Source organism: Bombina bombina, chromosome 6 (genome assembly GCF_027579735.1).
Source record: "Bombina bombina isolate aBomBom1 chromosome 6, aBomBom1.pri, whole genome shotgun sequence".
NCBI classification, from domain to species: Eukaryota; Metazoa; Chordata; class Amphibia; order Anura; family Bombinatoridae; genus Bombina; species Bombina bombina.
Window position 1 is genome coordinate 593802749 of NC_069504.1, and position 24199 is coordinate 593826947.

General features: G+C 39.0%; 1 protein-coding gene across 2 annotated transcripts in view; it reads right to left on the reverse strand.

The window, feature by feature from the left end:
• Window positions 1-24199, reverse strand: part of SORD (sorbitol dehydrogenase) — a 279871-nt gene that overhangs the window by 69625 nt on the left and 186047 nt on the right. For both annotated transcript variants that reach the window (XM_053717573.1, XM_053717574.1), the window contains one exon: window positions 11560-11735. In XM_053717573.1, coding sequence (XP_053573548.1) covers window positions 11560-11735 — 176 coding nt within the window. The remainder of the gene's footprint in view (window positions 1-11559; window positions 11736-24199) is intronic.

Here is a 24199-nt window from a genome sequence, read left to right on the forward strand (position 1 = left end):
CAAAGGAGTAAATCAAACGCAGCTCCGCTCGGATCGTTAACCCAAAATTCAGAGTCCTGGTAAGATTCCTTTCTTTCAGCTCCACGCTAGGAACAAGGATGCAGGGTTAAGTTTGACATTTTATGTTCTCCGGATACAATTTCTTTTACCAGTGTGCGCACACTTTGAGGCTACCACCTATTCCTCTATCTACTGATGATAAGTACCTATTTAGCACTTTCTGATTTTCGCCCACTATACGATTTTTGAGCGAATGTGTCTTGCTTAGCTACTACGCATATGCACCATATGTTATGTGTCAGACATAAGGAACTTTTATTCTGTTTTGCCTTTTTTTCTTAGGTAATTATTTACTCTGTAGCAATTGCTATTTATTGTACCTATGCAGACTTTTTAGCTTATATATGATAAGATACTTTTATACAGAGAGGTTTTTTTTTTTTTGGATTACTCTTTTCTATATATAGATTACATTGTGGCCACAATTTTTTAGATTGTTTATAATTTATTGTTTTCATGAGATATCATAACACTAATTGTCCTAAAGACACTCTTTCTCATACTTCTGCAATAAATTCATTTAAAAAAAATCTAGTTTTGTATATATATATATATATTTATTTATTTATTTATATATATATATATATATATATATATATATATATATATATATATATATATATATACATATACAGTATATATATATATATTTTTTTATCTATTTATTCATATTCCCAGCTTTTACATTTCATGTAATAGCGCCACTCTCTCCACCTTTGGTATATTTTTGTTAATAAATGCTATTAGTGGCGGCGATGTCGGGAGCAGCAGATTAGGGATTAATAGGTTTAATATAGTATTTGGGAGGGCCTCGGTTTATGGGTGTTAGTGTACTTTGTAACACTTTAGTTATGATTTTTATGTAACAGTTTTGTTGCATAAAACTCATAACTACTGCTCTCAGATGGCCGTACGGATCTTGTCGTCATAGGGTGTAACGCAAGCTTTTTAGCCTCAAAGCAAAACTCGTAATGGCTGCGCTATGGAAGTCCCATGAAAAACTTCATTTTTACAAGTGCAGGACTGACGTTGCGTTACAGGCTAAAAGGCTTGCAGTACAGCTATACCGAAAAGACTCGTAATGGCTGCGTTTCTGTTTTAACACTGAAATGACAATTGTTTTAGTGTTAAAAGACTAACGCACAACTCGTAATCTACCTGTTTGTTATTTATAATGTGATACCCAATGTTTACAATGAACATGTGCTATCTGGATAGGCAAGTGACCCCACAGTTAAAAGGATATATTAGCCTTGATTCATAAAGGGCCTCATGGGCGTACACTTTTTTTTTGGCTGAGATGCAGGCAAGGGTTACTTTTTTCACCCTGATAATGTTTAAACCAGAGGGAGATCCTCCAATTTCCAATGAGTCATAACATGAGTTAAAGGGACATGAAACCCCAAAGATTTATTTTATGATTCAGATAGAGAATACCATATTAAACAACATTCCAATTTACTTGTATTATTTAATTTGCTTCCTTCTGTTGTTATCATTTGTTGAAAGGTTTATCTAGGCAAGCCCAGGAGCAGCAAAGAACCTAGGGTTCTAGCTGCTGATTGGTGGCTGCATATATATATATATATATATATATATATATATATATATATTGTCATTGGCTCACCCATGTGTTCAGTAAGAAACCAGTAGTGCATTGCTGCTCCTTAAACAAAAAAAATGGGGATTCATGTCCCTTTAAGGGCTGTTTTACAGTCCAACCCCAGGATCAAAATCTAAAGGTGCAGAAGCAAGGGAGCGCCTACTTCCTCTCAACCCCCCCCCCCCCAATATGCCAATAGCTGACCTCCACTACAGATTACTATCAATATAGGCAAAAAGGGATGGTAAAATGGAGGCAAAAATATTGGTGCAAAAATCAGCCAAAAACAAAGAATGATGTGAACGTATGGAACCAAAATGTTTACAGAAACTAGTATATCATATAAGTACAAAGAATGTACAAATAATGAACAATTCCCACATCTTCCCAGTCTCCTATCAATTATATTGTGCAGAATGTAGAAGCAGATACTGCAGATATATAAAGTGCATACATCATAATATACAGTATATTAAAAGGTGGTGTTGTGTTCATTGTTGATTTTCAAAATTCATTAAAATAATCCGGGGAGATAAAAAACTGAAATTAAAATCCTCCATGTCTCAAAATTAAAGGGACATTAAACCCATAAATTTTCTTTCATGATTCAGATAGAGAATACAATTTAAAACAACTTTCTAATTTACTTCTATTATCTAATTTGCTTAATTCTCTTGATATTCTTTCCTGAAAAGCATATCTATATAGACTCAGTAGCTGCTGATTGGTGGCTGCACATAGATGCCTTGTGTGATTGGCTGACCCATGTGCATTGCTATTTCTTCAACAAAGGATATCTAAAGAAAGAAGCAAATTAGATAATAGAGGTACATTGGAATGTTGTTTAAAATTGTATTCTCCGGGGGGCGGAGCCAACTATGAAGCTGAGCAGACGCAGGTACTGAGAGCTCCTGTTCAAACAATAGTTTTAATTCCACTAAAAACCTGCAAAAGCTAAATTTTAAGCAATCAAAGTGACCTTAAATCTCACAGTATACATGGGGGCACTAATTGAAAGTTATTACTGACTTGGAGACCCAGCTTCTCATGCTACACATAGCGACGACTTCTACAAGAGCTGGGTAACCGCCATTACAGCAACGGCAACATGGACACTCCAATCTCCTAGGGCCTAAGAGCTTTCTGATCACTCCTGCCGCGATCGATACTCTTTGATGCAGAGACACTTTTGAGCCTATACCCTGGTTCTCCCTGGACACTTACCTGCCCGGAACGTTTAGGACCCCTTGCCCAATAGAGAAGATGGATTCACTGATCAGGTCGGCTTTTGCCGCTTTGGGGCTCCGCATGGAAGCGCAGTTTGCCTCTCTATCTCAATGTCTCTCTTTAGAGGGGGAGGCCCAGATAGACGACCCAGTGAGTGACCCTAGCAGGATGGATGACATGCCAGCAGAAACCCACAATGTGCGATGTTCCCATCCCCATGGCGAGAGTGAAGCTGAGAGCGACAGTCTCCCTTCTATTCTATCTAAGTGGCCTGCTGATGTTGATATTCAGATCATATCTCCCTCGGTGCCAGAGCCCAACCCAGACCCTCTCATCGCACCTGCAGCCCTGTGCTCCGCTTCTGCTCTGAGGCGGCCGGTCGGAGCAGAGCCGGAGAGGAAACAGCCATCTATTAATCTCATTAGAGCTGCCTGCATACCGAGTCGTCATAACACGGTCCCTGAGAGAGACAGGGAGAAGCTGAGGATTATACCACAGAAGTACTCTGCCATCCCGGGTCAGCCAACTTCATTTCACAGCCTCCACACTCATAATTCACCTTCTCCTTTACTGCCAAGGGTGAAAGGGTCTTACAACTATCGGCTCTCTCGCAGATCACGCAGAGCGAAGTCATGAAGCGCCCTATTGGCTTCCCACGGGGCCCTTTTGATCCGGGTGGCTTACATATGATAAGAAGGACTGGAACATATTTATCTGCCTCACAGATGGCTTATCTGTAGTTATAGTTCTCTGAGTATAGACTTTCCCAGCCCTTACATCAGCCCCACTGTTATTCATTGATGGGACACTATTTAAGGATTTTGAAAGTCCAATAATTGTTTCCAGCCAGACTTTGTTATAATATTTATCTGAACATTGCGTCCATGCCTAGAATGACTGAACATTCCTTTAATAATATCTCAACAGGCGAACAGATAATTCGCACCCTAATGTTATACCTTGTTAGATCTAGGGATGCCTTTCAAATATTCAAATATTGTGAGATTAGCGAATATCCCAGTTTATGTGACATGTATCTGTCCACGTTCAGGTTGTATAGCTTTATTCTGTTAATCCCCATACGTAGAAAGACTTTACAGTACTACAGGATTTTTCCGTGTGTGCTCTCTCAGGGTTGGTGTACTATTTCTTGCTATAATGCTTATAGTGACTTTTAACTACGTAGACACTTTGTCCACAAAGATAGTGGAGATATTCTTTCTAAGATCTGCACTCCATAGGCTACCAGTAACCAGAATGAGCTGAAATACTTAACTATTACCCCCCCCCCCATCACCCTGGACACTGCTTACACATATTTGGCATGTTGATGTTTTAGTTAACTAATATCTGTTTATTATGTTCTGAGTTTTGCTCTAGTTCTTGACTTGATGATTATAGATATCTTTAAAAGCCCCCTTCCCAGGTGTATGTTATCTACCAGGAGACATAAGTTAATAATACTTTATGTGATGACTATTATATATTAGATGTTTTAATATTTCCTTGCAATGCCTTCCCTTGCTTCGCACAGTTTTTCAGTCATCATAGGGTGTTTGATATACCAAAAGGTCTCCTTCTCTACAATAATAGCCACCTTTACACATAGAGATACCTGATAAGTTCCTATTAGTAGAAACTGTTCATTTTTATCTATATGCTAATGATATCATGTAATCCTCTATGTATTTACTGGGCTCGAGTCAAGTTAACCTATATCTGTATTCTAACAGCCTGCATTAATCCTGATGGGTAATGGATGGTGCATAGTCCTATAGGGCTTTATATTGTTCCCCCCCATAACTCTCTATTCTAGTCATTGCTCCTAAGACACCCACAGTATAAATAATTGTATAAATAGTCTCACTCTGTAGCCCTATTACAACTGGCTCCGCCCTCCCTGCTTTTTCCTCCCCCTCCCATACATCGAGTGGCTACTGCCCACTGTAACCCCTCTTCCTTCCTGCTATCTATGACACCTTTGCGGTCACATTAAATGCTAACTCCCCACATCATGATAGGAACTCTCACTTTACTCACTTTATAGATGTGGAGACCAGAGTCCATTTAATAAAATATAAAATGAAGTTTCATCTTAATACGCCCAAACTCATCTCTGACACCTACCTAGATTTATTATAGACTTATGCTTGTTAAGAGTAATCTTTCCGTATTTCTGCTATTATGATTCTCTCTACAAAATCCCAGAACTCATGACTCTACTTGATGCCTGGAACGGATACTCCCATGTTAACTGCATAGTTAATTTGAATGTCATAATATTATGAGGTGTACCTTGATGTTTATCCTATAGATGGGCAAATGTTGAATCTTGTATTCCCTTTATGTTTTTTCTTGAAACTTCAATAAAAAAATAATATTTAAAAATAAAAATAAAAAAAAATTGTATTCTCCATCTGGATAATGAAAGAAAAATTTTGGGTTTTATGTCCCTTTAAATCAATGTAAATATTTGCATAGGAAATTAGCACATCTAGGCAAGATTCCCGCTTGCTTTTTCCCAGAAATATCTCATATACAATGTTACCAATGCACAAGAGAATTCTGGGTAAGATATGCATATTAGATATGCAAATTCTCAGTTTTTTTGCTTCAAAATACTGTTTTAACACAGCTATCCTTTAACAGGATTATTGCAGCAAACCAGAAATCACTCACTAGACAGTCTGTTTCGTTCTTTTTGGAACTCATCAGTAGGAGATAGATTTCTGGTTGCTGCATTGGTAAAGCTATTTTCAAGGTTAAACCAAAATTCATTAAAATTATGGGGGGAGATAAAAAACTGAAATTAAAATCCTCCATGTCTCAAAATTAAATCAATGTAAATATTTGGATAGGAAATTAGCACATCTAGGCAAGATTCCCCGCTCGCTTTTTCCCAGAAATATCTCATATACAATGTTACCAATGCACAAGAGAATTCTGGGCAAGATATGCAAATTAGATATGCAAATTCTCAGTTTTTTTGCTTCAAAATACTGTTTTAACACAGCTATCCTTTAACAGGATTATTGCAGCAAACCAGAAATCCCTCACTAGACAGCCTGTGTCGTTCTTTTTGGAACTTATCAGTAGGAGATAGATTTCTGGTTGCTAATCTCCTATGCAAATATTTGTTGAGAGTTTTGAGCAGAAGAGATAGCAACAAGAAACAAAACCTTTCAAGATAACAACTTAATGTCTATGGAATGCAACGGCTCAAACTGAGCCAGCTGTAAAACTTTAAGAACAAGGTTAAGGCTCCATGGAGGAGCAACAGACTTAAGGACAGGCCTGATTTTGACCAACGCCTGACAAAAAAATTGCACATCTGGCACATCCGCCAAACGTTTATGTAGTAGAAAAGAAAAAAATTCTAGGAATTCTAATTCTACTCCAAGAGTAGCTCTTGGATTCACACCAATAAAGATATTTACGCCATATCTTATGGTAAATCTTTCTAGTAACAGGCTTGCGAGCCTGAATCATGGTCTCAATGACCAACTCAGAAAAACCATGCTTAGACAGAATTAAGCGTTCAATCTCCAAGCAGTCAGTTTCAGAGAAACAAGATTTGGATGAAGGAAGGGACCCTGAAACAGGAGGACCTTCCTCAGAGGTAGTCTCCAAGGTAAGAGAGATGACATCTCCACTAGGTCTGCAAACCAGATCCTGAATCACTGACACCCTCTCCTGTTTGATACGAGCAATGACTCGTTAAAGGAGAGCAAAGGCGGGAACAGGTATGCAAACCTGAAAACCCAAGGAACCACTAAAGCATCTATCAGAACGGCCTGCAGATCGCTTGTCCTTGAACTGTACCTTGGAAGCTTGGAGTTCTGAAGGGACGCCATCAGATCTAACTCTTGCATCCCCCCATTTGAGGACTAAGCTGGAAAACACCTCCAGATTGGAGTTCCCACTCCCCGGGCTGAAAAGCCTGTCTGCTCAGAAAATCTGCTTCCCAGTTGTCTACTCCTGGAATGTGAATGGCAGATAGACAGCAATTGAGGCTCTCTGCCCACTGAAGAATCAGAGTAACCTCCTTCATGGCTAAGGAACTCCGAGTTCCTCCCTGGTGATTGATGTAAGCCACAGAGGTTAGGTTGTCTGACTGGAACCTTATAAACTGGGCTGAGGACAACTGAGGCCAAGCCAATGGAGCATTGTAAATTGCCCTCAATTCCAAGATGTTGATGGGAAGAGCAAACTCCTCCCGAGTCCAAAGGCCCTGAGCTTTTTACGAGTTCCAGACTGCAGCCCAGCAGGCTGGTGTCCATGGTCACGATTACCCAGGAAGGTCTCCGAAAGCATGTGCCCTGAGACAGATGTTCCTGAGAAATCCACCACGGGAGAGAATCCCTTGATGACTGATCTAACTCTATTCTCTGAGATATATCTGCATGGTCACCATTCCATTGTCTGAGCATGCACAACTGGAGAGCTCTCAATGGAATCGAGCAAAAGGAATGATGATCATGGAAGCCACCATCAGACAGATTACCTCCATACATTGAGCCACTGAAGGATGAGCAGAAGCCTAAAGAGAGAGAGAGAGAGGCAAGAGGAGAACACTACTCTTGCAGCAGGGGAAAGGGAGCTTTTTTCCAGATTCACATTCCATCTGTGGGAACAAAGAAAAGACAAAAATATCTCTGTGTGAGAATTTGCTAGTTGAAAAGATGGCGCCTGAACCAATATGTCGTCCAGGTAGGGTGCCACAGCAATTCCACGAGAATGGATCACTGCCAAAAGAGCGCCCAGAACCTTTAAAAAAAAGATTTGGGAGCCGTGGCTAGACCAAATGGAAGGACCACAAACTGGAAATGTTTGTCCAGAAAGGCAGATCTCAGGAATCTTTGATGGTCCCTGTGAATAGGAACATGAAGATTTGCATCCTTTAGGTCTATGGTTGTCATGAACTGACCCTCATTTACTAAAGGAAGAATGGAGCGTATAATCTTCATCTTGAAGAAACTTGTTTAGACACTTCAAGTCTAGAATGGGAAGGAAAGTTCCCACTTTTTTGGGAACCACAAATAGGTTGGAGTAGAACCCGAGACCCTGTTCCTGCACTGGAACTGGAACTATCACTCCCAGGGAGGAAAGATGTTGTATACATTTCAAGAACGCCTCTTTCTTTATCTGGTCTGCAGATAATCTTGAGAGAAGGAATCTGCCTGTGGGAGGAAAAGTCTTGAATTCCAATTTGTAACCCAGGGATACTATCTCCACAGTCCAGGGATCTAGGACATCTCGTATATAGGCTTGAAAGAAATGAGAAAGTATGCCCCCCACCTGATCTGATCCTGGATTGGGGGCAAACCCTTCATGCTGATTTGGAATCAGCTGTGGGTTTCTTTGATTTTTCCCCTTTTTTGGTTTCCAAGAAGACTTGGATTGTTCCTGCTTGGAAGAAGAAGGGGAAGGCTTTCCTCTGAAGTTACGAAAGGAACGAAAATTACTCTGATGTGCTTTAGGCCTTTTCTTTTTATCTTGAGGTAGAAAAGACCCTTTTCCACCCGTAATATTCAGAGATAGTTTCTGCCAAACCGGGTCCAAACAAGGTTTTGCTTTTGTAAGGAATCTCCAGAAGCTTGACTTTAGAGGAAACGTCCGCAGACCAGGATTCCAACTATAACGCCCTGTGGGCTAGGACAGCTAAACTAGAAGTTTTGGCTCCTAGTCTAACAACTTGTAAAATGGCATCTGCAATAAAGGAATTGGCCAATTTAAGAGCTTTAATCCTATTTTGAATTTCATCCAAGGAAGTCTCTACTTGAAGAGAATCAGACAAGGCGTTGAACCAATAAGATGCCGCACTAGTCACAGTGGCAATACACACCACAGGTTGCCATTGGAGACCTTGATGAACATAAATCTTTTTTAAATAAGCCTCCAGCTTCTTGTCCATCAGATCCTTAAAAGAGCAGCTATCGTCAATAGGAATAATGGTTCTCTTAGCCAGAGTGGAAATGGCCCCTTCAACTTTGGATACAGTATACCAAGGGTCTTTAATGGAGTCTTCAACATAAAACATTTTCTTAAAAATGGGAGACGGGGAAAAAGACACCCTTGGTTTCTCCCATTCCTGTGAGATAATCTCCCTAGCATGGTCCAGCACAGGAAAAACCTCCAAAGTGGAAGGTTCATCAAAGAAACTATTAAGTTTACTAGATTTCTTAGGAGTGACAACAATAGGGGTATCGGAGTCATCTAAAGTAGCTATAACCTCCTTTAACAATACACAAAGGTGTTCAAGCTTAAATCTGAAGGATACCACCTCAGTCTCAGAAGAAGGAATTATACTGTCTGAATCTGAGATTTCACCCACAGAAAGTCCCAATGTATCTTCCTCATCAGACTTTTGAGAAAGGGCAACTTGGGAAGTAGAACTGAGGACAGGCACCTTACTTTCTGAATTTCTAGATTTCCTCTTGCATTTTCCCTGTAATCTGGGAATGGCAGCTAATGCCGCAGATACCGCTGAAGATACCTGGGCAGCAATTTCTGCTTTTAAATAAACTCCACTAGGAGTTATAGAGGATCCGCAGGGCACTGCATGTGACACCATTGAGGCTTGGGACGTAGCAGGAGAAAGCTGAGGTATTATTTTAACAGCATCATACTGAGAGACATTAGGCTTAAAAAATGTACCTTTATTTTGCAAGGTTTTCTTGACACATGAAGAACAAAATTGCATACAAGCTGCAATTTGTGCATCTAAAAATAATAAGCAAGAATTCATGAGAGCAGGCTCTTGCTCCATATCAGAGATGTTGTGAAACAGTAAATAAACTTGTACAGATAAGTTTTAAAGATTTTAATATTCAATTAAAATAAGCCAAGAAAAACATTCACTTTAAAATTTATCCCAAATTATGTGAGAAAAGTTAAGATTTTTTTTTTTTAATAAACATCAAATAAACTTCTAAAATACCCCTCAGGCAATCCCACACCTCAATTACTGAGATGCCTTACTGCTACCAATTTAGACCGGATCACCCATAAATGGAGAAAAACAACTTTTTCCTCAGAAACGTTATGAAGTAAAGCCGGTCATGTGACCGCAACTGCCGAGATCAAATTACTGCTGCGACACAGAGAGGCACTAAAGATAGCTTCCTGGTACACCGAGTACCAGAAATAACTGTTTTTTTCAAACCGGACAGTTTAAAATGTTGCATCGGTTTATCTTGAAGCAAAGGAGAAATGAATAAGCTGCTGAAATAGAAATTTCAGCCTTACTTTCAGTTTAAACTTGTATTGTTATATCAAGTAAATATGTGTCAGAAAATAAAGCCTAACAAAAACATTTTACCCTTTCTTTTTAAAAGAGTTTAAATGTTAGTCTCACACATGCTATAGTGCCTGTTTCATGCCTCAGTATAACCCATACAACAGGATTAACTATGTCCCAATAAAAAAAGCAGTGTCTTTTAATTTGTTAAGTGCATGGTCTCCCCAACTGGAAGAAAAAGCACTTACCTGCTCCGCTGTCCGGCATGTAGACAGTTACAAGGTATGAGAAGACCCAGTTCTTCACAGAGACCTTTGAAAAAGAAAGAACAGAGTAATCAACTCTGGCTTTCTAAACTAGGGCAGCAATTGTTAGGAAAACTCAGTAAGTACCTCTTTACAAGTTCCTAACTGCTTTAAAGCCACCACTCCCCGACTGCAAGGAATGACGTGGAATACGACTATACCCCAAAACTTGCTTGTAGATTGAAGAAAAAAATTTCTTCAGACACCTAAACTTCACCTCCTCCATGCACCGAAGGCAAAGAGAATGACTGGGGGGTTGTGGGTAAGGGAGTGATACTTAACAGTTTAACTGTGGTGCTCTTTGCCTCCTGCTGGCCAGGAGTGATATTCCCAACAGTAATTACTCAAGCCGTGGACTCACCATATCTTAGGAAAGAAATAATGGCCACTTAAGAGATCAGTTTTCTGAGTAATATAAATGGTGCACTACTAGAGAATTAATGCTTGATAAATGTATTAGACTTGGATTTTAAAAACTAAAAAAAAAATAGAGAGCATCATAAGAAACATTTAAAAAAAATCTAATTATATAAAAGCTTCATAATATTTCACTTTCCTCATAGCTTATGGCAGCTGGTTGCTATGAAGATATTTTAGTTTGCAATAGCAAACTGTTATATGTTACTGAAGCTATTGTTTATGCATTTTATTAAATTTTTTATACCCATACATATAAAAGCACTTGCAGCGTGCCAACAAAATGTATGCCAGGGGCAAAACTACTGGCATAAATTTTTGTTTTCCTGTTAGATATCTCAATACAGTGGCAAAGGTTGTGAAGCCAATGTTTTCTAAATACAATGTGATCTTAAGTTATTCACTTGGTACTAAAAACATAATGTTTACTGTTTTATCTGTAAGTTAGGCCTTTATTGCAAGGTTCATGTGATTATAGCTACTTTAGCTATAATTTAATGAGCAAAGTTACATTTATAAACCTATCCTACACCTTAACATACTAACCTTTTTGCATCATAAAGCTTGTATGTAAAAGAAAAAAAACACAAAAAGAGTTACATGGAAATCCTTTTGTTAGCTATGTACATAACACTCATCTATTTGCTTTAGCTTCAAGTGCCCCCCGTCAATCAGATCTTATCAATATTGTATTCTGAGAAACTTACATAAATTCCTGTTTGTATACATGACTCTGCGCCAGTGCACTCAATAGTTATCTCTGGCATACACCCTAATAGACATTCAACTTTATGTGCAATCTCCTCTGGGGTCTCTTTGGTGACTTGAACAACAACATCTGCCCCCACTTCTTTTGCTTTTTCTAGACGTTGGGAAGATAAGTCTGAAAAGAAAATAGAAAAATTTGATGTGAAACAAAAAGGAAATATTTTTTGTATGTCACTATAGTCTGCTCTTTAAATCTTAAATGATGATAGTATTTTTTTTTTTTAGCGATTGTTTTCCCTATTAATAGATCAACATATTCATATATCAACACCACTTAAGGGACAGTCTACTCCAGAATTGTTATTGCTTAAAATACCCATTCCCCAGTTTTGCACAACCAACCCTGTTATAGTAATACACTTTTTACTTCTGTGATAACCACGCTTCTAAGCCTCTGCAGCCCTTATCTTAGTTCTTTTGACAGACATGCATTTTAGCCAATCAGTGCTGACTCTTAAATAACTTCATGAGAGTGAGCACAATGTTATCTATATGACACACATTAACTAGCATTGTATAATTGTTAAAAACTGTCAAAATGCACTGAGATAAGAGGCAGTTCAACAGCTTAGAAATTAGCATATGTGCCTACCTAGGTTTAGATTTCCACAAAGATTACCAAGATAGCTAAGCAAATTTGATGATAAAAGTAAATTGAAAAGTTGTTTAGAGTTGCATGCTCTATTGGAATCATGAAAGTTTCATTTTTGACTGCCCCTTTAATACAACATGTATATGTATGAATTTGAGCAGGCGGCTAAATATTTAGCAAATGTAACAGAACCAACAGATTTATAACTGTTTTTTCTGTAACTATGTTATAAAGATGTTGTAAAGTATTGTATTTGACACTTACAACTATATAAAAAAACACCATTGAAGTGAACATGTATTCTACAACAATACGAGTTGACATGGTAATGCAACCAAAATATAGAAGCAGTATTTTTGTATAATAATGGTCCACTCCAGTGGTTGGCAGATGATAGAGGTGGTGAGGGGCTCCCAGTAAAAGAGCACAATTAGGACCCTTTTTCATCCTGTGAGGGTCTCTTCAACCCCCTTGGTGCCTTGCTTGCACATTAGCATCTGCTGGAGAAACTCTGGTCAAGGATGTTTTATTTTTTTATTTTTAGTACAGTAAAAAACACAGAAATAGATAGGTGGCTTTTTATGTTTGAATAAGATACTGTATATTATGATAGCAAAGAGTAGTGGGTGTATTTTAGAATTGGGTAAGTCAATATTTGTTGTTTGTAATCTAGTTGAGTAATATCTGTTGTTCTTATGTTGGGTGCAAAAAACATTCTTAAAGGGACACTGAACCCAGTTTTTTTCTTTTGTGATTCAGCTAGAGCATGCGACTTTAAACAACTTTCTAATATGCTCCTATTATCAATTTTTCTTCGTTCTCTTGCTATCTTTATTTGAAGAAGGCATCTAAGCTATTTTTTGGTTCAAAACGCTGGACAGCACTTGTTTATTGGTCGGTTAAATTAATCCACCAATCAGCAAGAAAAACCCAGGTTGTTCACCGAAAATGGGCCGGCATCTAAACTTACATTCTTGCTTTTCAAATAAAAATACCAAGAGATAATAGGTTGATAATTAATAATAGGAGTAAATTAGAAAGTTGCTTAAAATTGCATGCTCTATCTGAATCACGAAAGAAAAAATTTGGGTTCAGTGTCCCTTTAATAGCGTATATTTTGCTGTTCAAATGACTGTGAATGTATTAGGGTGCTGGAAATATGTAAGCTAAATAGTTGTTTAGTATTGGAGTAAGTAGCAATAATGAAATAAAAAAAAAAAAATTCATGGATGAGGGCATAAAGGTGAGCAAGAATGGTTGGTGCAACCCAATCATTGGCCTTGCTTTTTTTTTCTTTATTTGAAAACAGTAAACAAAAAAGAAAAGCACAAAAATAAAGATACAATACAGGGATTATTATGCACAGTATCACATATTACAGAATATTATCCAGTATTAGTGTATGGAATAATAGCACAGACATCATGAGAGATTAAGGGCAGCATGCAATAAGTGGTCTGTTAGTCATTTAGTTATCATTCACTAGCTCTTGGTTAGATTTCTCAGCATTTTTAAAATAACATATATTTCAGCCCCCACACCTGTGACATAAATACTTAGTAAAATAACAAAAATACATTACTCTCTTGAATTACAATACTCATCCCAGATAAACTGTATGCTCAGGAAATCATCTAATTGTTTTGTGATTACATAATGATATTTTTCAAGTGATAATGTTTGAGTGACAAGAGATTTCCAGTCTGAAAGAGAGGGCACATTCACCAATTTCTAGGAATTCATCTCCTAGCACAATTGAGCATAATAATTAGTAGCCTAAATCGCAGCTTACATGTAATCTTTGGGGTATTGCTCAGTAGGAATATTGTAGGATCTAATGGTAGTTTGATATCTAAAACCTGTTCTATTGCCAATCGAATATCCTGCCAATAATGAGTGATGCTTGGGCAAGTCCACCAAATATGTTGGTAGTCACCCCTATCTCCACATGCTCTCCAGCATGAGGCGTTACTGTGCTTCAAAATAGTAGCTAATCTAACAGGAGTGTAATACCACCTGCATAGCAGCTTTAAATTAGTCTCTAGTTGTGCAATGGAGGAGATATGCCCATTCATATTCTCAAAAATCTTTGACCACTCTTGGGGTGTCACTGGTTTCTGGAGTCCATCCGACCATTTTTTTGTATAAGTCGGTAGATTTCTGGAATGGTATTCAATTAACAATTTATATATAAGGGAAAGTGAGCCTTTTGTGTATGTAGTGGTGTTGCATATGGTGTTAGAGGCCTGTATAGTTGAGCGTGTTTATTATGAGAGGCGATGTAGTGGTGTACTTGAAAGTATTTAAACCATGGGGTGAAGTAATTTCCGTACTTTTCCTGTGAGTCTTTTTTTGGTTTAAGGGCCCTGTGTTCCAAAACAGAGCGACATGGTATTACATCTTGTTACGTCACCATTTTAATACAAGGGTGAGGGTGAGATGCTCGAAATTCCGGGTTATTTTTTAAAGGTGTCAGTGGTGAGGGTATAGAGAAAAATGTGGAGCAATTAGAAATGCATGTGTCCCATATTTTAAGTGTTAATTTAGTTATTGTGCTCGTTAAAGGGTGCAACTGTGGATGTGAGGAATCCAGCAACATGCCCCCAACTGAGCATTTTGTGCTAAATCGTGGTCTATTTGAATCCATTCCTTGTGAGTGTGTTTTCACCAGTCTATAATGCAGACTAAGGTTCTAGCTGTATGGTAATATTGAAGGTTTGGCATGCCCAACCCTCCCTTAAGTTTAGGTCTGTAAATAATTGGCTTAGCAATTCTAGGGTGCTTTTTATTGCAAAGGTAATTATTCAATATATTTTGAAGTTTAGTGAGAAAGGTTTTGGGTATTTCAACTGTGATTGTTTGAAAAATATACAACATTTTTGGTAGAATGGTAATTTTTACTGCATGTAGTCTACCCAACCATGATAATGATTTATTGCGCCAAGAATGTAACTCTTGTTATAGATTTTTTAGCAAGTATATAATGTGCATCAAATAATTGTTGAGGGTCACAGGTAATATGAATTCCCAGATATTTTAATGAGTTTTTTTAAATTTATATGAGTATGTTGTTATTATGTGGTTAATGATGGAATCAGAGATCCCTTTTCCCATAAATTCTGATTTTTAAGCATTGATTCTAAAGTTTGAAAATTTGCTATATGCCAGGAATTCTTTATGCAATTCCTTTAATGACATCAACGGGTTAGTGACAGTCATAAAGATGTCATTCGCATACAGGGAGATTTTATATTCCCTCTCAGCTATATTGATACCCGATATTTTTTGGTTGTTCCTAATCCTCGCTGCCAATGCTTCCATGGCCAAAGCGAACAGAAGCGGGGAAAGAGGGCATCCCTGTCTCGTTCCGTTATAAATAGTAAAAGAGGGAGAAAGGGAATCATTCAATTTTATTTTTGAATTTGGGGAACTGTAGAGGGACATTATTTTTGATATAAAAGAATCTGGGAACTCGAATTTAACTAGAATCTGCTATAAAAAAATCCAATTTAATCTATCAAAAACTGTGTTATCCCTTGCCTCTCTGAAGGGCGTAAAACCTACTTGATTATAGTGTACTAATTGGGGAAGTATCCTGTTTAGTTGGCCTGCTATAATTTTTGCAAACATTTTTGCATCTAGGTTCAATAAGGAAATGGGGCGAAAATTTGGCGGGGTATCTGGTAATTTACCTGGTTTGGGCAGGACTACTATATGCGCTTCTAGCATTGAGGGCGGGAAAGGGTTAGTAAAGGAAGTGTTATTATATAAATTGTGTAGAATAGGAGCATGAATTGGGGAAAATATCTGATAGTATCTGGCAGAATATCCATTCGGACTTGTGCTTTTCCCTGGTGACATCTTTTATAGCCAAGTTGATTTAATTTGTTGTTATTGGGGTTTCTAATATGTCACACTGCTCCTGTGAGAGTGTGGGGAGATTGCATGAGTCAAGGTATGCTTGGAGAGAATCCCCATCATCCAAATCTTGATTAGGAGGGCCATTATGAATGTGATAGAGATTTGAATAGTAGTTGTGAAATTGATCTAATATTTCTGGAGTCGTTTGGACTGTAATGTTCTGATTAGTCTTAAGTTTGTGAATGTATGATTTTAGTTTTACTCGTTTTAGAGATCTAGATAACATTTTCCCTGCTTTGTTGCCTTCATAATAAAATTTCTGCCTCAGTTTAAGGGATGTGTTTTGATATTCTATAGCAAGATAATCCTTCAATTGTTCCCTAATTCTGTGTATCTCCTCTGGGATCTTAGTGTTCTTGGGGTCTTTTTTATGTACAAATTCAAGTTGTGCCAATTCTGAGGTTAACTTGGTATATTGTTGTCTAGAGACTTTTTGGAGATGAGCTTTATATTTAATGAATTCACCTCGTATCGTACATTTGTGTGCTTCCCAGACATCACAAAGGTTAGTTACTGAGCCCATATTGAATTGAAAATATTCCACCAATGCTTTAGATAGGTGTTCAACAAAAGATTGATGAGATAATAATGATTCGTCAAGTGTTGGGCCATGCAATTTGAGCAATTACTGCCGAGTAGTGTGACCATGATGTGGGTATTATTAAAGATTTAGTGATTAGGGAGAGCCCTTCTTGATTGTTGAGAATATAATCTATCCTGCTATAAGAGCGGGAGGGATGGGAGTAAAAAAGTATAATCCTTAGTATAAGGATGTGAAAATCGCCATGTGTCATAGAGATTGAGGTCCCTAAGTTCTTTCCATAAATATGATGTTATACGTTTTGGGATCCTGGGATGTGGGTTGGAGGAATCTAAAGAGGGTTGAAACGGAAAGTTAAAATCGATCCCGGGGGAAACCGGGCCCTTAGAGATGTCTAATAATTTCCTGAACATTAATTTAAAAAAGGGCAAGTGACGGACGTTGGGAGCATAAATATTGATCAATGTGATTGGCCTTCCATACATGAGGCCCGTAATTCCCAGGAATCGCCCTTCATTATCTTTCGTTATTTATGAAACTATAAAGGGGATAGTTTTATGGAACAGAATACTGACTAATGTTTACCAAAATATTTCGGGATTTCAGATTTCTTAAAATGTGTCTCTTGGAGAAAGAGAATGTCAGCATTTTTTTTATATATATCCGAAAGTGCTTTGGATCTTTTACATGGTGAGAGCAACCCCTTAACATTATGAGACAAAACAGTAATAGGAAAGATTGTGTTGGAAGCCATCAAGTCAATACCAAAAATGTGATAAATATGAGCATATGTGCCCTACATCCCTGACATATATTACTGAAACAGTCTAGCCAATGACACTCTAATTGAACCCTGTAAGGTATTTGTAAAACAATATATAAACAACAGTAACAATAAAAAAAACGATAATAACAATAACATTCAGAGCCTGGCTTAACCAGCCAGGAAAGGCAGATAGAATGAAACATGAGAACTGTTAATATGGATGATGATCTCGCCTCTCGAACTGAGAACATAATCTACAATGGGGGGAGATCAGGTAAGCATACAAATAAACAATAAAATAACTCTTTTTGTATATCAAATAAGAAAGAAAAACGCCTTCCTGTTCATAAAGTTATGCCTATAATGGTACAGCTACAGATACGTTCTTTTGAGTCACAAGTAAATTGGCAGTGCAATCTTACTCACGGCAATGTGAATCAGGACAGGATCCAGCAGCCAATTGTGTTTGAAAGTGCCCGTATAGATGCTTACTAGAATTCACAGTTTCAAACATAGTGGTACAGGAAAGTCATGTTAGTACTTGAAAGCACACCTCAATCAGCGTGGGGGCCGAAGTGGCCTAGATTTTGGTGACCTCTGGGGCTCCTCTGCTGTGTCTTGCATGGATGATGTTTTCCTCATTTGTTTAGCATTTGTCAGAGACCATGTGCGATGATAATGTTGTTGTGAGCTGCCAGTGGGATCTGTCATTGATGATGCAGGTAAATGCAGGGTCTAGGTTCAGAATTTCACAGAATCTTGGAGCCTCCGACACATCTTTACATATTATCCGCCTCTCTTCATGGATTACTAGTAAGTGAGTCGGGAATCCCCATCTGTATGGAATACGCTTTTTACGTAAAAGCTGGGTAAGGGGAGCAAACTCTTTGCGTTTTTGCAGAGTTCTTTGGGAAAGATCAGCATAAAATTGGATCACTGTTCCCCTGAATCTGATCGGTTGGATTTTCCGTGAGAGGTTGAAGATTTCTTCTTTATCTCTATAATTTTAAAATTTGATAATGATGTCCCTAGGTGGGGCAGAGTCAGGGGGTCTGGCTCTCAGGGCCCTGTGCGCCCTATCCCATGGAATCTCGTCTTTTGAGTTGTTCCCTTTAAGGTGGTTGAACAAAGCAGGTAGGAAGGTAGGTAGGTCTTTTGGTAAAACCGATTCGGTATGCCTCTGATCCGAAGGTTTTTCCTCCTACTTCTGTTTTCTAAGTCTTCTATTTTAGTATGGAGAGACTCAATAATAGAAGTATAGCCATCCACTTGTGTTTGTAGATCTTCAAACTCTTCTCTCATGGTATCATTTCCATCCTCTAAAGCCTCAACTCTGAATCCAAGTGCATTGACATCTTGTTTTAAATCCATTAACTCCTCACGGATGCATGCCTGAACTATATCTACAATATCTTGTTTAGATGGTAGTGCAGACAAGGCTGCAGAAGATATTTGAACCATTTCTGGGGGTGGGGTGTCTGCAATGGCATGGGGGCTTTGAGAAGATCTTGCTAACAAGGAGGAGGTCTGGGAGATAGGCATAGTGGGGCTATCTGCAGGGTTGAAGTAAGAGGCCACGGAAGTGGCTTTATGTGCTGGTGTTTTAGTCAATCTGTCTACTTTAGCATTTATTTTGGAAGCCATCTGATGTTGATAGGCTTTCTCTTATAAGTGATGTGTAGAACCCTATTTCTTTTGTTTACTAGAGATTATGGAAGACCCTCAGCGTGTTGTGAGACCGTCTCTAACAGGGGGTACCTGTATATTATCAAAAATTGTCTGGGTCTTGTGTGAGGTTACTAATCCCGAATGGGGCTCACAACTATTTTCAATGTTATCTGCGTCACAGGGTGTATCAATGTCTGAACAGGATTGGTATATATACTTAGGTGGTCCTCTTTAAGTCCCTGGCCGTTCTCCTGTGGTACTTGTAGATTGCTTTAAGATGTGCATTACAAATACACCATCTGAGCGGGGCCCCGACCCTCAGAAACTTAAAATCTACTTGCAGGCTTAGTTTATCGCTCACTGTGTGTCTATATATGGTATCGCCACCTCAGTACAAGAGTATATGGTGCCCACATGTGAACAGTATTATGGGGTAAATACTCCCCTCTGTCGAGCAAGGTAATATCGGTGTGCAGTGCTTATTGCTTTGAGGGCTAACAGCCTTAACTTGTTGTGATACTACTTACGGTAGCTTTACCAGATATTTGGCGTCCTACCTGGAAGATGTAGCTACCACCGGGTGTAGCCCCCGCTCAAGGCTATCGGAATGTGCGCTTTAGTGATTAGCAAGGTAGAGTTTTATGGCATTAATGCCTCTTTATTATCTCAGCTTACACGGAGCTCGGAATTTATGCGGCCATCTTAACCGCTACCGGCTCCGCCCCCCCCATTGGCCTTGCTTTAATACAAAAACAAAATATATTCTTACCTAATAAATGACTTTCTTTCTTGCTAGTGAGAGACCAAGGGACCTAACTCTTGGGAATTACATCACCTGGCCACCAATAGAAGGCAAAGACACCCTACACCAGAGCTTTACGTATTCCTCCTACTTCCTGTTCCCTCCCAATAGTGCATATAGCCAAGGATAGGAAGAACAATAAGAAAGATAGTAGGGAAAAGAGGGCTGTCGTCACTAGAAAATATTTGTACTTATTTTATATTTGGTGGGTTTGTGGACTCTTACTACCAAGAAAGAAAGGAATTTATGAGGTAAGAATACATTTTGTTTTCTTTCTAATGGTAGTGAGAGTCCATAAAACCTTACTCTTGGGAACCAATACTCAAGCTGTGGAGTCCACAGAAAAACAGGCGGGATGAAATAAAAGGAAGGCCTCTATTTGCTATAAACCACTGCCTGAAAGACTTTTCGACCAAATGCTGCCCCTGCAGAGGCAAAAACATCAAAATGATAGCCTTTATTCCTTTACGTTTATCAGAATTAAGGACAAACAAACTAGAAGACTGACTAAAGTCTATGGTCACCTGAAAATAAAAGTTCAGAGCCATAACCACATCCAGACCGTGCAAAAGTCTCTTCTTAGGTGAACTAGGGTTAGGACATAAAGACGCAACAAGAAGTTTCTGATTAATATTGTCCATCGACACTACCTTAGGGTAGAAAACCATACCGAGTCTGCAGAACAGCCTTAGCCTGATCAAAGACCAAATAATACAATTCACAAGAAAGAGTTGACAATTCTGAGACTCTACAAGCAGAAGATATAGTGAGTAAGAGCATTGCCTTCCAAGATAACAGCTTGATATCCGAGTGAATTGGTTCAAACAGAGCATGCTGTAAAAGAGCCAACCTTCTAAGTTATAGGACTGAGAGAGCTGAAATATGACCCTTGATAGAACAAGAGGATGAACCCTTTTCTAGACCCTCTTGAAGGAAATGCACAAATCTGTTTAACACCAAGACAGTTAAACCTTCCCCACACTGTGGTAAATCCGTCTAGTGACAAGCTTGCGAGCCTAAATCAGAGTATCGATAACAGAATCAGCAAAACCTCTCTGAGAAAGAATCAACCGTCCAATGTTCAAGCAGAGATTGAAGATTTTGGGAAAAGAATGGACCTTGAGATAGAAGATCACCACGGGGAATCGCTGGACATCTGTACTAAGACAGGTTCTGCACAGCCATGCAGGAGATATGAGGCTCGCTGAGATGTTCTCCTGCTTGAGACAAGTAACTACTCTGGGTAGGAGAACGATTGGAGGAAACAGATAAACTAGATGATACTGCCAAGTACTTACTAAGGCGTCCAGCTGAAGATCCCTTGATCTTGACCAGTATCTCGGAAGTTTGTAATTCAGCCGAGAAGCCATGAGTTCTGTCTGGATGACCCCATCTGGCTATCAATTAATTGAAAATCTCCTGATTTAGGGACCATTCCCCTGAGTGAATGTCTGATGGCTCAGGTAATCTGCCTCCCAATTCTCCACTCCAGGAATGTGAATGGCTGACATGGAACACTGGTTTTCCTCTGCCAAACTCAGGATGCGAGACACCACCTCCATTGATAGAGGACGGCGTGTACCAACCTAATGATTAATGTACACTACCATTGTTATATTGTCTGATTGAAATTAGATGAAGAGAACTGTGCGATGCCAGTAAAGCACTGAAGATAGCTCTGAGTTCTAATACATTGATTGGCAAATTCACCTCCTGAGGTGACCATAAGCCTTGAGCCCTCTGGAGACCCCACATCGCACCCCAACCCACCAGACTGGCATTTATGGTAATTATCTCCCAAGTAGGTCAAAGGAAACCCATGCCCTGAGAAACTGGACCTGGAGACATCCACCATGAGAGAAACTGTCTTGTGGATGAGTCTAAGAGTATCAACTGAGACAGATTGGAGTGGTCGCCATTCCCCTGTCTTAACATTAATAACTGAAGAGATCGCAAATGAAACTGTGCAAATAATATGGCATTCGATGTTGTCACCATGAGGCCCACAACCTCCATACATTGAGCCACTGAAGGAAAAGTTATGGCCTCAAGGTTGCGACAGATAGAAGCTTGACTTTGTGTTGGTCTGTCAAACAAAAGTTTGATGGTCACAGAGACTATGATTACTCTCAAGAAAAAAAACTCTCGACTGAGGTACAAGAGAACTCTTGGTGACACTGACCCTCCAACCATGACTGCAAAGTGACCAGAGTAACTTCTAGGTGTGTCGCTAAAGGTAAAGGCGGTGCCTGAACCAAGATATGATCCAGGTAAGGAGCTACCGCTACTCCCTGTGCCCTAACCACAGAAAGGAGAGCTCCCAGAACCTTAATAAAAATCCTGGGAGTAGTAGCTAGGCTAAAAGACAGAGCAATGAACTGGTAATGACTGCTAAGAAAAGCAAAGTCTAGAAACAGATAATCATCTTGATGGATAGGAATATGTAGATGTGCATCTTTCAGGTATACAGTACAGGTGGCCATCGGTTTACGCCGGTTCAATTTGCGCCGTTTCAGAATAACAACCTTTTTTTCAGTCATGTGACTGCTATTGAAAAGCTTTTGACAAGCATTGCACTAATTAAAATACCAGTAGGTGGAGCTGCCTGCTTGTTTTGCAGCAAAGTTATGCAACTTAACAGCCTTTAATTGATCTGTGTACACAGATCAGACCAGATCTGTTGAGCAAAATTTAGCAGGCACTTCCCTATTATCTTCCTGTCCAGCAGCTTGAGGTGAGGTTAACTGCTTAATCACTGCAGATTGAAATGCATAGAATAGGTGCAGACCCAATATTATCTAACATGCTAACAATGCAGAGAACTGTTTGCAGAAAAATGCACGTAAAAAAAGTTTTTGTTTATTAAACTTAGTTTGATGATGATGCAGTCTATTGTGTGATTATTTAATTAGGTGATGTTTAGCAAATGTTTTTGTTCATTAAACTTAGTTTGATGATGATACAATCTATATTATTAGGTTTATAATGCTGTTTAGCATTTAAAGTCTTCATTTCAAAGCTATAAAAATAATGTATTAGGTGTTACTTATGACAATTTTGAGAGGTTCCTGGAACCTAACTCCCTCACTTCCCATTGACTTACATTATAAACTGGGTTTCAATTTACAACGGTTTCGATTTACAACCATTCCTCCTGGAACCTAACCCCGGCGTAAACTGAAGCCTACCTGTAATCATGAACTGGGCCTGAAGCACCAAGGGAATAATTGACCTGATGGTCTCCATCTTGAATGACGGGACTCTTAAAAACCTGTTAAGTATCTTGAGAATCTAATGTGGGTCTGAAAGTTCCTTCTTTCTTTGGAAAAATGAATAGGTGCAAATAAAACCATTTTCACTGCTCTGTTGATGGGACAGGGACAATGTCCTCCAATTCTTTCACGCATAGCAGAAAAGCTCTTTTCTCCATCTTCTTGGAAATGTGTAACAGAATGAACCTCCCTTTTGGAGGCAGATATCTGAATCCTGTAACCCAGGGTAACAATTTTCCAAACCCAAGTGTCCTGAACGGACCAAGCCCAAGCCTCTTAAAAAAGGCTTAGTCTGCCCCTTATTGGACTAGAGAAGAGTCTGGATCAGGGGCTGCACCTTCATCTGTGGTCACCTTCTTGGGCTGTTTGCATTTGGTCCAAACTAGATTTGGGGCACCAGGTAGCTTTGGATAGTTCAATCTTCTGTGTTTTGACGAAAGGGATGAAAATGTCCCCCATATCTACCCTAAGTTCTGGATTTTTTGCCCTGAGGCAAGAAGGCTCACTTGCCTCCTGTCATGAAAGAAATGATTGAATCCAAACCTGGACCAAAAATAGTTTAAAAGCTAAAGGCAGCAGGCGAGTTTTAGTAACCATATCAGAAGACCACGACTTCAGCCAAAGCGCATTCTTGACATTAATGTGGATGATCCAAACAAATGCGTCACACATAAAAAAAATTGCTGTTTTAAGATACCTTATACAGTCTTGAATCTCCACCAGAATAAATTAATCTGAAACCAAATCAGTCAGAGAATTGCACCAGAATGCTGCAGCACCTGCAACTGTGACAATGCTTACAGCCAGCTAAAATAGTAAACCCCCGTAGAGGAATGCCTTTCTCAGATAACCCATAAGCTTCTCCTTGGGATTCTTGAAGGACATACTGTCTTCCAAAGGTATAGTGGTGCTCTTAGCTAAAGTAGAGATAGCACCGTCCACCTTAGAAATAGTATCCCAGAACTCCAAATTGAACTCAGGTAAAGGAAAACGGCACACTAGGTTTATCCCATTCTT